The 15,613-nt window shown below is 36.4% G+C and overlaps 2 protein-coding genes across 2 annotated transcripts; one reads left to right on the forward strand and one right to left on the reverse strand.

The window, feature by feature from the left end:
- Window positions 1-2,493: 2,493 nt before the first annotated feature.
- Window positions 2,494-8,534, reverse strand: LOC141848584 (SKP1-like protein 21). The gene is given in 10 exon segments (XM_074736632.1): window positions 2,494-2,953; window positions 3,031-3,084; window positions 3,086-3,161; window positions 3,763-3,899; window positions 3,990-4,093; window positions 6,431-6,503; window positions 6,661-6,771; window positions 6,846-7,037; window positions 7,822-8,046; window positions 8,388-8,534. Coding segments are annotated over 10 exon segments (1,050 nt in total). The 5' UTR covers window positions 8,424-8,534; the 3' UTR covers window positions 2,494-2,911.
- A 5,212-nt stretch (window positions 8,535-13,746) lies between these two features.
- LOC141811447 (GATA transcription factor 6-like) lies at window positions 13,747-15,379 on the forward strand. The gene is made up of 3 exons (XM_074699480.1): window positions 13,747-13,984; window positions 14,072-14,317; window positions 14,398-15,379. Exons 1-3 carry the CDS (start codon window positions 13,910-13,912, stop codon window positions 15,142-15,144), a joined length of 1,068 nt encoding a protein of 355 aa, XP_074555581.1. The 5' UTR covers window positions 13,747-13,909; the 3' UTR covers window positions 15,145-15,379.
- Window positions 15,380-15,613: the final 234 nt, after the last annotated feature.

The following is a 15,613-nucleotide window of genomic DNA, read 5'->3' on the forward strand; positions in this document are numbered from 1 at the left end:
TTTGGTTCATGCAGCATATATTACCATTCATACCACTTTGGCAAGGCACCCTGCAGCTAGCCACCTCGAGTTAATTAACAAATTAACTAATTATATTCAAATGATAATCGAGTTAAATATACTGTAATAATAATAATAATGCCAAGCACTTTGATTGGCTCCAAGAAATCAATAATCTAGAAAAGATTCCATAATAATTTGGCACGCGACAAAATTTTACGTTGTTTCCATATTTAAGTTAATAAGTGGTCCCTATAGTGATAATATATAGGAGGCACGTAATGAGAAGAATAATATATTATAAATTTTTACGAGATTCGATCACGTGGGATAAAGAAAATATGATCACGTGAGATCGTTGAGATGACAGATTTTATATTTTTATAGAAGAAAAGATAAAAAACAGCAAAGCGCTATTAATAAGTGGTTGGTGGTTAGAGAACAACGACAAGCAAAACGTGATGCATCGCCATCGCCGTACGTCTCAAGAGAACGACAAGCTACGTGAAGGTTGCCAGATGATCGAGGCAGGTGGTGAGTTTGATACTACGTGGATTTATATGATGGAGCGTTATCTATATATATAGATTCATATTTATTATATATTTTAATTTTCATCAATATTAATAATATTATATTATTATAATAGAGATATTTTATCTTTATTAATATTAGTCAATATTTTATTATTATAATTATGTATCATAACTATTATACTATAAACAATTTATATCTAATCAATATTTTATTCATAACGGTTAAACAATTATAACAACTATAAAATTATATTGGTTACAATATAATTACAACAAAATCATAATTATGCCATTTTAATTTTAGATAACTAGAGTATAACAATTATAATCATAACAATGCAAAAATAAAAATATTTTAAAAATAAACATACGATGAGTGAAATGGAATATTATTTTGATAATACATGAAAAAAAAAACTATGCCATTTTAATTTTAGATTAAAATCAAAAGGGTGTCTTAAATTTTATAAATCATCTAAAGAGTGTTTCTTTTTTCAAAAAAAAAAAAATCAAATGAGAATCCCTCCCATAATTTTATCTCCAAAATAGCCTTCATCTAATAATGCTGTTGTAGAAGTTATCGAGTAGCTTCTATAATGTGTAGTAGCTATCGAATAGTTTCTACACATTATAGCAATTGTTCAGTAGTTTCTACACGATGTAAACCTAAATTTTAACCTCACTTAAAAATATTATAACAACTATTGAATAACTTCTATACATTGTAGTAATTATTGAGTAACTTCTATATGTTATAATAGTTATTAGATAACTTCTACACTATGCAAATATTAAATTCTAAATTCACTCTAAACATTTTTATAGCAATTATTACATATCTTATACACATTATAATAACTATTAAATAAGTTTTCCACGTTGTAAATGTTAGACAATCTTTGTCGGAGATTAATTCTTTGCTAAATTAAAATTATAAGACAATTCAACTTATCTTGTAGAGATGACTTGAACTGATAATTTTAAGCTACCAATAAGGGTTGATATTTTTTCGATCACCGGTGCTGAGTCAACCGAATGGCCGAGTGGCCAAGACGCCGAGTGGCCGAGATGCCAAATGGATGATGAGGCCTGCGTCCAACGTAATTTCCTTAAAACACATTCATCCCATTCAACCGTGCTCAAAGGTCATGACGGATGTCTGTTTCCCAGGATACAACGACATAACCGCGTTGACTACCAAGCACAGGCAGATCGCGGCGAACTGAGATAGTACTCGAACGCTATCACGGAAATCTGTTAAGGACAGAGAGAAAGATATAAATCAACAACTATGCTTTGAAACTTCCAATGTGAGACTATATTCTCATACACAAAAGAACTTCCTCCTTCCATCCCTTTTATTTCCATTCAAATTTTCAACAATAAAAATTATTCAGTAATTGTTATATGTTGTAAAAATTACTTAATAACTCTACGATATTTTCAAAATAAAATCATTAAAGAGTATCCATTTGATTTTTTGGAAAAACCAATGCCAATATGATATTTCTCCATTTGATTTTTGCCCCCAAAAAAATCCTTTTCTATAGTTAAATCATTTGCTTGACCTGTCGCTGTTTTGGAATCCACAATCTTGCAAAGTTTTCGGTGTCAGTGTAGTTTCTTCATAACTAGGTACGTGATATTGCCACCACCACCACCATTATGAACAACACTGCAACTGGGCAGGTCTCATCATGCAACTTGAAAGGGACCAAAAATCCTTGCAAGGTTCAGCAATTTGTTTCCCTGTACTTGTTGCCCTAAATACTTTAACATACCTTTGATGTTACCTTGATTGATCATCACAGCTTGAAGACAAACAACTCCAAGTCGATTTTCACACTTGTCATAGGTTTATCAACTCATTAATGCTTATCAAAGTTTGAAATAGATTGTTTCAACAACACTTAAATGCAATTAGACAATGCATCTTAATTCAAAATAGAAATACATATTCTTAGCTACATATGCCAGTATGAAACTACACTGAATTGCAGCATGAAGGGTAAACAGAATGAGTTTCTTGGTGCAGTAAGTTCTAATGTTGATTTTCCCACAGAAAAGAAAAAAGAAAGAGAAAGCAAAATTTTACATTTAAGAGATGGGCTATGCAACTCTGCCTGCTGGTTAAGGACTAAAGTACTCTAAATGCAAATGAAAAAAAAAATTGAAAAAGAAAACTGAAAGTTTGAAGTTTTTCACAAGATGGTTCTTAGCCAGCAACAAAAAGTATTGGTCGAGTGAGTACTCTCGTTGTGTAATGGGATTGAGGTGCGCCAATTATCCCATGTCGATGCCTGCAATGTAACATTTCGAGCGTCGAAGAACAGCAGCATCCAGTAAACATTAAGAATAATATTTTGATCTGGAATTCAGTCATGGAACTGGATAGTTCTAGTTGCTGCAACACAAGCCTGACCCAAGCCAAACAAACAAAATTATACCCTGATCATAGTCATTGCAGTAGGAAAGAAAGTTTAATTGGACCTGCGGGCTTGTGATGTGGACCATTCGAACTCGCCCTATTTGGAGCAAGCTTTCTGTTTTTGTCCTAAAGACAAAAATTCTTGCATTCTTTCAGGCCAATCAGAATTTAATCTCCTGGCAAAATCTTCTACTTCTCTGCATAAATCAGGATTTACAGGAATTAAGATTTCAAGAAACAAAGTTACTCCCTGAATACAAGAAAATGTAGAGGAATAACAACAATCTAGTCAAATACTTGTTTCTTTTTTTTACTTTTTGGCCTTAAGAAAAGGTCTTGCTACAAAAGATGTTACAAACACTTGGCAAGCAAACAATCCATAGCGAGTTACCAACAAAAACAAGGGGAAAAAGAAAAGGCAACCTGAAAGATTTGATATATAAGAAGCAAATGAAGACAAACCAAAGACTGTACAGGAAAAAATTGAACAATGTAAGAACATTTAAGGAATGTGATTATGAAACCTTTTGATGCGAAGGTTTCAATGACATGCCAATATCTCGCTTGATTTTTTTTACCACCAAAAATTGGCCAACAATTCATTGAAATATTTATACTGCTGCACTCAGCAAGAAACAACACGTGCAATTTGATTTAACACGGAATAAAATTTTCAAATACACAGAATGATTACTAAAATAATGCACCTGTTGCAAAATATTATAGATCTTGCTGAAGGAATAGGTAACATTTACAAGATGATCTTGAGTGATCATGCAATCAAAAAAAAACACTCACCTATCAAGTTCTTCCTTAACCGCAGGATCCAGATCATCAATATCACCATCTTCAAATTCAACATTAGATGGAAAAGTGTCATCATTGTCTCGAGTCTCTGAACATTGGCTCGCACTTGGCGAAAAGTTGGTTTCCTTCTACAAAACAGACAGAAAAACCAATAAACTAAAACTAGTAAGTCTCACTCATACACACAAGTATAAAACATTAATGATGGTCCTAGTAACCTTGTTATTTAGTTTCGTTGAGTCACATCTACAACTGTCTTTATGGGGATCTCTCTTCTTCCTGTTCTTTTTCTTACTCTTAATAGCCTTAACTCCTTTGGAATCTGTTAAAAATAAAAAAAGTCACAACATGTTCTTCACAAGCACTAGTCAAATAAATTTCAACAAACATCAAGAATTATGTAGCAGTACAGAAAACTATTTCCCACCATTCAACCATGTGAACATCCTCCTCACAAGATGGGAGGACCAACATTTTCAAATGCACTTACCACAGTCAGAAAAGCCTGCTTGAGCATAGTGACTACTAAACTAATCTAAACAGACGTCTCCGCAAGCAAATAACTAAACTAAAATCATCCTCATTGTTTTCGTTCAACAATTTGAGGTTAACTACATGAATCATATTTTTTTATCAAGCTCTATGCAAGATTACATTGCTAGTAATAATCAAATTATTTAACTTTTTTTTTATAACAATGATTGATATTTTCTTTGCTCTCACTCTAGGCTTTGCATCTTCCACTAGAAGATGCAACTCCTCTAGGCATAGAATTATTGGTATATCTTTTAACATGCCAAAACTATCTCAACTATTGAAGCCACACCTAATTGCTTTAAATTTTTTTTTTTTACTTTATCCTTTCTAGTAACTCCACACTCATTTTAATATTCTCATCCCTACCACATTTTGTTTTCACATATGTATTGCTTCCATTTTGACCACCCATTCTTTATCTTATTCCTTCTTTATCAGATTCATGAAATCTTCACAATATCCCCTTCTGCTGAACAATAACTCTTTCAAAGATTTCGTGTCCATAAATTTCAACTTTTCTTATTACCACTAAAAGTCTAAAACTACATTTCAGATATTTGATTTTAGTTCAATTTATCTTGGAACCTTTGGTTTTATGTTTTCTTCCACAATTCACGTTTTGAATTTAATATAATTACTTCCCATTAATTACAACAACTTATCTGTAAATAACATACCAAAAAGATTCACCACACTCCCATTAATGACTAAAGTAATGGCAAAAGAAAATCATTTGCCACACTCCCATAAATGACTAAACTAAAATAAAAGGAGAATTTCAACTGAATCAATTAGTATTCCCTCGGTTACATGCATTTGATTGTTCCCACCAACTCACCCTGCAAAAGCCAATAGCCAGATTCTTTCTCAACCAAATGAATGGATTAACAGACACAAATTATGTGAGGTCCTTTTCCTCTAATCTTTTTTTCTTGTCAGTCAAATAATCTTTGTGCTTCTTTAACCCTTCTCTTTGTTCTCAAAGAATGTACTCACTGGTAACTTCTGCTTCTTTTCATTATCTAAAAATGTAACCACTGGTAAGTCCAGTAAAACAATCTGAACAACTGATTCTAACAGATTCCAGTACAGGTTCTATCACTAACATATTACTAACACAATGAAGGTCATCATCAGTTAATGATCACAGATCAATCACCAAAAGGATCGAGGTGTTAGATTCAAACCTAAAGTTCTTGCTTCTTGGAATAATGAATTTAACCCAACCAAACTAAATTGGACCATAAAACACCAAGAGATATATTTGAATATTAAGATGTTTAACTAGAAGTGAAACTGAAGGGGAATCTTGGTGTAATAGTAAAGTTGTTGCCGCGTAACTTGGTGGTCACAAATTCGAATCGCGGAAGCAGCCTCTTGCAATGCAAGGTAAGACTACGTATAATAGATCCAATGTAGTCTAATGCCTTCTCGAGATCTTGCATTGACGGAAGCTTCCTGCACTGGGTTGTCCTTTAAATAGAAGTGAAACTAGCTTGTCCATCTCTATGTGGAAACTTTCAAATGTCAAAACTTGAAAATGTAGATGCATATGGTAATACATATTGATGGTGATAATACCAAGCTCCAACCGAATGACGTATTTAAACAAATCTGATGAACAAACTAATTTTTAGAGAGAATATAAGCCAATATACCAAGAACATAAATATTTTCATATCTATATTTCTGTTTTAAGTTTTATTATTCTCTGGCCAATATGGTTATTGTTATGATTACTACTATAATGATACTGATCAAGCTAGGAAAGATATAATCTTAGAAATTGTTGGAATGTGAAAGAGAAAAAAAAAAGAAAATCTAACTATCATGGTCAGAGAATTAGTCATTTAAAATGACAAGAAAGAGTACTTAACATGTTCAGAAATCTTAGGAGACCATGGGTGTCAACAATTGGAGATCAAACTCATTAATCCTGTCTAGTCCTGGAACTCTTGACAGACTGTATGCTAGTAATATCCATAAATTACCCAAAACCACTAATTCTTATTGGATAAATAAGATACAAGAATGATGTTAGATAATAATAGGAAATAAAGTTTACTGCTCACATCGGCATGTAAGAAATAAGAAAAGGTAAATATTAAGTTGTCTTAAACACCTTCTCCATTGATAAAAGATAAGATTTCATCAACTGAGCGTTCATCTTTCTTCTCTTCCTCTGCTTCAATGTCCTTAAAGTACAAACAGTGCATCAGGACTACATCTAAAAGCAATACATAAACTAAAAAAACATTTAATACAGGGAAAAAGGAGAAAAAAAAAATGTAAAATGCATCCACAGTGACAACCAGGATTAGTAGTCTGCAAGAGGAGAAGATTTATAACTACCTTTAATTTCTGACGCTCCTTTAATTCTTTTCGTTTCTTAGCATATAATCGATTGAGTAGACGTATTCGTGGATCATCATTTACATTTTTTAGTGGCTCCAGCTTCTCTTCCTGTTAAAGGAAATTCATATTTGTCACCAACTAGCAAGAAAAATAAGCATAGGCAATTTAAAGATACCAATTACCTCTGTAAGGTCATCAGGTAAATGAAAGGTTTCACGAATTTCTTCTGGTGTCTTCCCCTCTATCATACGAGCCAGTGCACGACTAGTGAGATCAACCAATGGCTTCAGCTGGAGGCTGTCTGCTGCTGAAGTCAACTCACATAATTTTTTGGTGTCCATCCTGATGAATTTCTCATCAAAGGATTTTCGTTCCTATAAATGATAAAGATATATGAGTCCCTTTCTTTATCGTGGTGATATGGAAAGCCTATCCAGGACTTTGAAACAACAGTGAGTTTTCCTTCGAGTTATTAATATGTATTGACTTTAGCAACAGTTCTTAAGAATCAACCTATATAAGCAAGAATTAGGCAGAAATATAGATCAATAACTGAATATAATGGGGATGCCCATTCAAAACTAGAAGAGATATCCTTAAACCTGGGAACTTGTGCACGTTCCTGTCAATGAGTTAACCACGTCAGATTAAGACAAATTTCTCATATGAACCAATCTATATTCTCACGATGACAGGCTCATCCTGTAGGTATGAACATATACCAAGGATTTTGAAATGTCCTAATCACAAAACAAAGATACTAGAAGGCCCACCATTTCTCAAAGTTGTCATTTAATATAAATACTCTTTCGTGTCTCTCCTTTTTTTGGTCACTAATGAACCATGAAGTGACATTGTGGTGTTGACCAAAGATATTTTCAAATGCGATGTACCCACCCAAACTAACCTAAATCCACTCAGACCAATATAAACAATATAATCTCATAGTTTTTGTTCTTTTGATAGTACCTAGCCTATTCCTATGTCATGTATTAAGATACATGAAGGGGGGCAATTTTCACAAATTGTCTAATAATATCTAGCAACTTCATCCATGTTTAAAAATTTTGAGGTTTAAGAAACATTAGTAGTTAATATTGGTTTAAGAGATATACAAGACTCAATGGCCATCAAAAGAAGAAACAATAAGACAAAAACCTTGTTAGAGCGGCCTAGTAGTTGATGAAAGCGACAATAGTCAAAAATTAAGCTGAGAATAGCAGGGTTCACACAATCTGGTAAAGATATAGCATAATTTTTAGAAGTCCCCATCCCTGTCTGAAGGATCTCCCGGTATATCATGGGACAAAACATCGCAACCTCCTCTTCAACTTGTTGAATGGATCCATCAGCACATTGAAGCCATACAAAGGACTTCATTGCCTGTTATTAAAAATAACAGTCAGACCTCTCCATCTCGTCTCATCATTATCACAATAAAACTTTTGTGATGGAAGAAATTATACTTGCATAATCATGTTACAGTGATTGTACTGGGTCATTGAAATATGAAGAAACTAAAATCTCAACAACACAAAAAAAACAAATTCATCAAAAATGATGGAACAACAAGGAGGTGCCAGATAAGATGTTTATAATTCAAAGGAGAATAACAAAAGAAACATTTGAGAATTTCCTAAAATCAATTATAAAAAAACATATAATTTTTTTTTAGCAGATAGATGAATTTTTAAAGTTTTACACAGGCAGCAATTTTTATGTACCTCTGGATTTATTATAGCCTTTTCACTTTCTGACATGGATGTGTACCTCTTTTCAAGAAGGCAAGGGAAACTGGTAGACAAGAAAATACAGCAAAAACCCACCAACTCAAGGATTCCTACTTTGGATTGAATGGTCTCATATTGTAACAAGACCTTTGATCATAAAGTATATAATGATTTTTTCCCCATGGAAGACATGATGTAAATCTACGAACATATTATCCTGCATAGTTGATTGCTTGTGCTCCTTCAAGCATCAATAAGGTCACCATGAGATGTGCACTTTCCTGATGTTGCCACAAAATAATTTCCCAAATCTCTCCGTTCTACATATCAAAAAAATAGAATGGTTAAAAGCAGAGAAAGATATGATAATAAACTTGAAAAATGAAAGGAAAAAAAATAGAGCAGATAAGAATTAATAATGGAATTATAATAAGAGAAAACAGACACAAAGTACTGATGGACCCTTTATCCGCTGAAGACATCCTAAAAAGATAAAGCAACTGGCAAAATAGCTATTAAAACAAAACTTGCACGATCCTTTTGCTCTAGAATGATGGGAAAAGAAATTGGAGATGGTAAGCAAGGATCTATTGGTTTATAAGTGCATCTTCACATGCAACATAGAAAAACTTAAAACCATAATTGTAGTTCTCCCAGTACACTTAATGTATCTGATTTTAGTGGAAAAGAATGGACAAAACAAGCTATGATTCCAATGGATTCTTAGAATGGATAATACAATGTCAAAATGTGGCACGATGCTAAAATAATCCATGACTCTGTGTGAGAGGACAACAAGATGCTATGACAAAAATAATTTATAGCACTTGGAATAAACAAAGACAGACACTATATATGTCTAAGCTACCAACTTTCCTCTCAAGCATGTCCAAAAGCAGGAAACAGTTTTCCCATACAAGCTTTCTGAAGCAGCAACCAAGAATCACGTGAAGCAAACTCACCTAGCATTTCGGCAAGACAAAACATTGAAAATAGCATCATAATTTAACAACACTAAATCAACATATTATATTAATCCATTAGCTTTGCCCTATGTTACACCACAACCTAACCAACCAATCCAACCTATGTTCTGCAACGCCTAGATGATCCAGCAATGTCATAAAAGCGTGATACACAAGCCATTCCAAAAACACAAAGGTTCGATTTTAAAAAGCCGGTGAATGCAAATAGAGGGAAAAGAACAAAGAAATATGTGACGTACACCACATTTCCTGGCATTCTGAATTCCAAAAAAAGGAGAAAGGAGAGGATTACACAACCTAACACCTGATTACACCAGAGAGTCGCCGGCTTAGGGCTCCCGGCGGCCTGCAGCGAGGCATGAAAACTACAAAGAAAAAAATTATAACAAAAAAAAAACTGGGCGTTGGAAGAAGGGATCGATACTCGAGAGAGAGAGCAGTGAAAATCGTAGCTATCGAGGAAAGGATGGAAGAATTCTAGGGTTTACCTTTTTGCTTCTCTTTTCGTCGCATCTCGATTTGGGGCCGAGGGAGCGAGGCAGGCGAGGGGCGAGTTCTATCCGATCATGTGCGGGCATGCAGCACAAATGGTGGACCCCACCCGCTGGCTCCTCCGCCTACCTAATTTCGGCAAATTTCAAGAGGGCTTTCCTTTTTTTTCTATTTCAAGAGTACTTTTCTTTTGCCTTTTTTTTTTTTTAACCGAATCAAATCTCATTTTCTGATACGCATCTACACTGAACCCGATTTGTTAGCGACTGATATTTCAAATGGGATAATGCTAAATTTATTATGAACTTTAATCGTTTACTAAATATAATTTTTTCCCAATTTTATTAAAATATATTGGATAAAAATTAAAACTGCATTTTTTTTTTTTTTTAAAATTAAAATGACACTCCATTTTAATTTTTTATCAAAAGGATGATTAATCTTATATATAATTACTCAACTATTTTTCACTATATTATTTTCATTATTATCTCACATTTATATTTTTCATCTAAATCTTGAATCAAAGAACATATTATAACAGTTATGAAATCGTAGTTACTATAACTATGAATGTTAGTTAAAATCATGACTTTTATTTCATGTTGAACCATGAGATATAAAATATATCAAATCAAAGCTCATTCAAAAATATATATTTGTTGTCAAGATGTAATTTTGAGTAACCCAATTTTAATCCAAAAAAATATCATTGATCTGGTAGGGATATTTGGCGATTACGTGGATGTCGGGTACAATGGGATGTAAGGAAAAAAGAGTAAAAATAAGCATTCGTTAATTCAGGAACCTCCGACCTCCTGATTTGATCTCGGCATGCCTCCCGCTTCATGTGCCAACCTCATGATTTGGTTTCGGCAAGCCTCTTGCTTCATGTGTCGACCTCATGACTTGGTCTCGGCACGCCTCCCGCTTCATGTGTCGACCTCCTGACTTGGTCTCGGCATGTCTCCCGCTACATGTGCCGACCTCCTGACTTGGTCTCGGCACGTCTCCTGCTTCACGTGCCGATCTCATGACTCGATCTCGACATATCTCTTACATGCAGGATCGACTTTCGACACATGACACTTATTTAAAGACAGTCGTATAGAGCCGACTCATCAGAGAAGATAGGAACGCCTCCTTGAATATATATAAACAGACAGAATCTTCCCAAAACGGAACAAGTACGTTAAGAATATTTCTCAAACGGTTGCTAATACCTCGAAACGGAAAACAACTGCTATAAAAAGGTAGCTCATGTCTATGGGCACAGGTACGCACACATCTACCCTAATTTTTCCAAGTCATTAAACTCCTTGCTCACGCCGAATCCTAACTTAAGCGTCGGAGTGGCTTGTTGGGACCAAACTCCGACGTCATTCTAATCCTTCTTTTTAAGTGTTTTTCAGGACCTCTCTTCTCTCCGGACGACTCTCTTCAAGGGGCATGTACGTCGGTCGAGCATTGAACCAGCGTTGGAACCATCCACGGTGTATTAACTGGAACAATCATTTAAAATTTTTTTGAAAGTTTTAACAAATTTAATTCCCTTTATATAAGGTTAATTTTTTTTATTGTAACAACTGCGATTTCATAACTGCTACAACTGTTGAAGTTGTAGTATCTACGATTTCATAACTGCTATAACTATTATAATTGTAATAACTACAAAATCATAACTGTTATAATTACAAACTATAAATGTTATAGTTGTAACAATTATGATATCGTAAGTGTTATAATATATATAACGGTTATGATTTCGTATTTACTATAATACATCCGATCGATTCTAAATTTAGACGGAATAATAATGGGAATAGTATAAAAGATATTTATGTCATTTTATATGGTATAAAATACTCTTTTAATATGTTTCCAAGGCATAGTTGAGTTGGTTACGACAGAGCAGATTTACAGAAGAGGGTAAAAGTTCAAATATCGATGAAGTCGAGCAACTTCTCCATCATGATCAACTGTAATTTCTTGATTTACCTCCTCATAAATGATAGTAGAAAAATACTCTTTTAATAAAAAAATTAAAATGAGATGTCGCTTTCATGATTTGAAAAAAAAAACACTATTCTTAATTCTTTCCCAAATATATTTTAGATGCTATGAAATTTTATTTGACAAAAAAAAATAAAAATGCGCCTTCTCATTTTAAAACAGAAATCTATGATCCCAGTTAGCCCCATTGACTATTTCTGGGAGTAACTGACCCGATCCCATCGAAGTTTCTCACCGGCCAACAGGGTAAATCGGGAAGTACATGCAGCGGCCAACCCAGACGCCCAACATCCTTTGATTGCGCTCTCCATTTGGAATAAAATTTCTGCAAATACGTCATAGTTGGGAATCGAACCGCAAGTGCCTGAGTGACAACCTGGAAGTCCTACCGCGGCACCATTGCCCCGGGGACAAAAAAATTATAGTGGGTAGATTTTTTATAGTGACCGACCCCACCACCGAAATGGCTCCATATCAGAAAACTTCCTAAGAGATTTTTTTGGTGGCACGGTACCACTATGTTGATAAGAGTATACTGCCGAAACAGCACCTCAACCAACAAGTACATGTTGCTAATGTTAGTACCGATGGAATCAAAATATCTCCACAATGATATGATATTGTCCACTTTGGGCCTAAGCCCTCATGGCTTTGTTCTTGGGCTCTCCCCAAAAAGCCTCGTATTAATGGAGATACTTTCCATCCTTTTAACCCCATGATCTTTTCCATGTACTTTAGATGTGGGACTATGTTTGCACCCTTGCAACCCAACAATCCCCCCTCAAACAAATGACCACAGACCCCCTCAACGTTATTTTTGATGTCTGAATCCTCGATCCACCAAGACTTTTTGTCCCTCGGTCCACCCGACCTACTAGGACTTTCCACCTAGCCGTAGCTAGGACTTTTTGCCCCTCGGTCCACCCGACCCGACCTATTAAGACTTCTCACCTGGTGTCTGGTCCTCTTGATTCAGACACGGGAGCACCCACTTCCTTTGTTTAAGGTTCAAACTACATGGTTAGATCTGGATCATGACTCATCCAGCGGTTAGTCCGGTGAAGAGCGGTCTCACTCTGATACCACTTGTTAGAATCGATGGAATCAAAATATCTCCACAATGGTATGATATTGTCCACTTTGGGCCTAAAACCTCATGACTTTGTTATTGGGCTCTCCCCAAAAGGTCTCATACCAATGGAGATACTTTCCATCATTTTAACCCCATGATCTTTTCCATGTACTTTAGATGTGGGACTATGTTTATACCCTTGCAACCTAACAGCTAAGACTTGAATTGCACAGTACCTCAGTCAACAAATAAATATTGCTAAGAGGATTCAAACTTAAAATCTCAAACAACACATATCTCCATACTTATCTCTTGGGATAACTATGCTCTTTTGATAATAAATAAAATAAGGATTTCTATTTTTACAATGCCTCGTAGTTTTATCATTTTGTACTTCATTAAAAATTAAATAAATGGGCACTTATTATATTTTTATTTTAGAAATATTCTAATTTCAATGTTGTTTACTTGTTTTCTAGGACTATCATCATAATTATTACAACCCCAAGTAAAATTATATTAATTTAATTAATAATATATATACTAAAATACTCTTTATCAATAAAAATACTCAAATTTAATTAAAATCACATTTGTAAGAAAATTCAACACTATTACACTTCGTTTTAATGAGTGTTTTTTAAAAAATTATGGGTAGAAAGTGATACTACTTTTGGAACAAAACATAGGCACGATGGAAATTTTGATGAAGTTTTAGGGGTTTAAAGTAAAGCTTGCTCTTGTTTATATCTACAAGTCCAACATGCGCCGGTGAGAATTGATACGTCGTCACCGCTCCAAGCTTTTTGTTGTCCAGCGCAGACGAATGGAACGGCGTCAACCAAAGCAAAGGTAAACGGGAACGTGGAAAATCAAGTTGTCGATGTAAAAGTACAAGCGACATCGATCGGCAACAACGCACAATCGCCTTTGCGGTAACGCACATCCATTCCATGCTCAACCGGATGCCCACCGTCTCTGCTCCTTCCCCTCTCCGCTCGTTTCCTCCTCGCTCCGCTTACTCCAAGGTGAGCAACAGAAATTAAAGACGGCAAGCGATCGATCGATGTGTGGAAAAGATGGAAGTTTGCTTTAATTGCCTTCTGTAATCGCAGATGGAGGAGGAGCCGACGGAGGAGGTGGTGGAGTGGGCGGCGGAGGGCGGGGGCCTCTTCTGGGAAGATGATTTCTCCGTCGACGACCTCCTTAATCTCGAGGTCGTAGCGGACGAGGAGGAGGCGGAGGGAGATGATGAGGACGGAGAGGTCGAGGCGGTAGAACACGACGAAGGGGAAAACAGCAACTCTTCGTCTGTTTCCTTCGAACCGCCGGCCGTGGCTGTCCATGGACTCGCTCTTCCGGTGAGCAACGAGTTCTACTTTTAGGAAGGGGAAAGTTCGAATTTTTAACTGGATTTTGCTTTATTTCTCTTGATTTTCAGGAGCACGACGCGGCGGAGTTTGAGTGGGTTTCTTTCTTCATGGACGACTCCCTCTCTGAATTTCCCTCATGCTCCGGCGTCGATTTATCGGCGTTGGCGGAAGGAAGCCTTGCTGACGCCGGACCTCTAGCCGGAAACAGCCGTAAAGGTGCCTCCTTTTTGAGCTCTGCGGTCTGTATTCTGTCCACTGAAGCTACGGTCCCGACCAAGGCTAAACGGAGCAAGCGCCCATGCAGTGGCGCCTCCTCCGCCGCCCCCTGGTCCATGACCATCGGACACTTCTTCGCGGAATCACCCTCTAACTCGACCGCCGCCTCCTCATCTTCCTCCTCTTCCTCTTCCTCCTCCGCTCCAACCATTCCTCCCTTCCTCGCACATGCCCACCCGCCCAGCGCCGACCGGCGAAGATTCCTCCTTCGCGACATCCCGCCGCCGGCGAAGACACAGAAGCTTAAGAAACGAGGCAGGAAGCCGAACAAACCGGCGACCGAAGCCGTGGAGTCGCACGGACAGCGGCGCTGCGCTCACTGCGGTGCCCACAAGACGCCGCAGTGGAGGGCGGGCCCCCTCGGCGCAAAGACCCTCTGCAACGCCTGCGGCGTGCGGTTCAAGTCCGGCCGCCTTCTGCCGGAGTATCGGCCTGCCTTCAGCCCCACCTTCGTCAGCTACATCCACTCCAACTGCCACCGCAAGGTCCTCGAGATGCGCCGCAAGAAGGCGGCGCCGCCGCCAGTCCCCACGTCGTAAGCCGGTCAACCATAGCCCACCGCATTCCTTTTTACGGCATAGCGTTGTAGCAGTCTAGATGTCGGGTGCTTTGTTCATTGTAACGTTTCGGGCGATATAACTAAGGTAACACTCATCAATTAAATAGGTAGGATTAGGAGTAATCTAGTGTAAAATTAGGCAATGGATTGGATGATGAAGCGATAATTATTTATTAATTATGCAGCGTAATTAGTGCCGTCGTAGTTTTTTTTTGGCCAATAAAATAAAATATTCCTTTTCGTTGAATTAGAAAAGTATATATACTTTATTTCGATTATATCTTCTCACACGCAATGCAACCTAACAAACAACTTTATGTCTACGGCAAAGAAGCCTAATTTCCACGTAATCATGAAGTTGAAATGTGGATTACCTCTTTTCTACCAATTTTAAAATTATAATTATTTTTTGAAATAAAGGGAAATTATTACAATTTTAATTATTAACA

This window comes from Curcuma longa, chromosome 17 (assembly GCF_044706935.1).
Source record: "Curcuma longa cultivar G26 ecotype Majalengka, Jawa Barat chromosome 17, ITB_CL_G26_1.1, whole genome shotgun sequence".
Lineage (NCBI taxonomy): Eukaryota > Viridiplantae > Streptophyta > Magnoliopsida > Zingiberales > Zingiberaceae > Curcuma > Curcuma longa.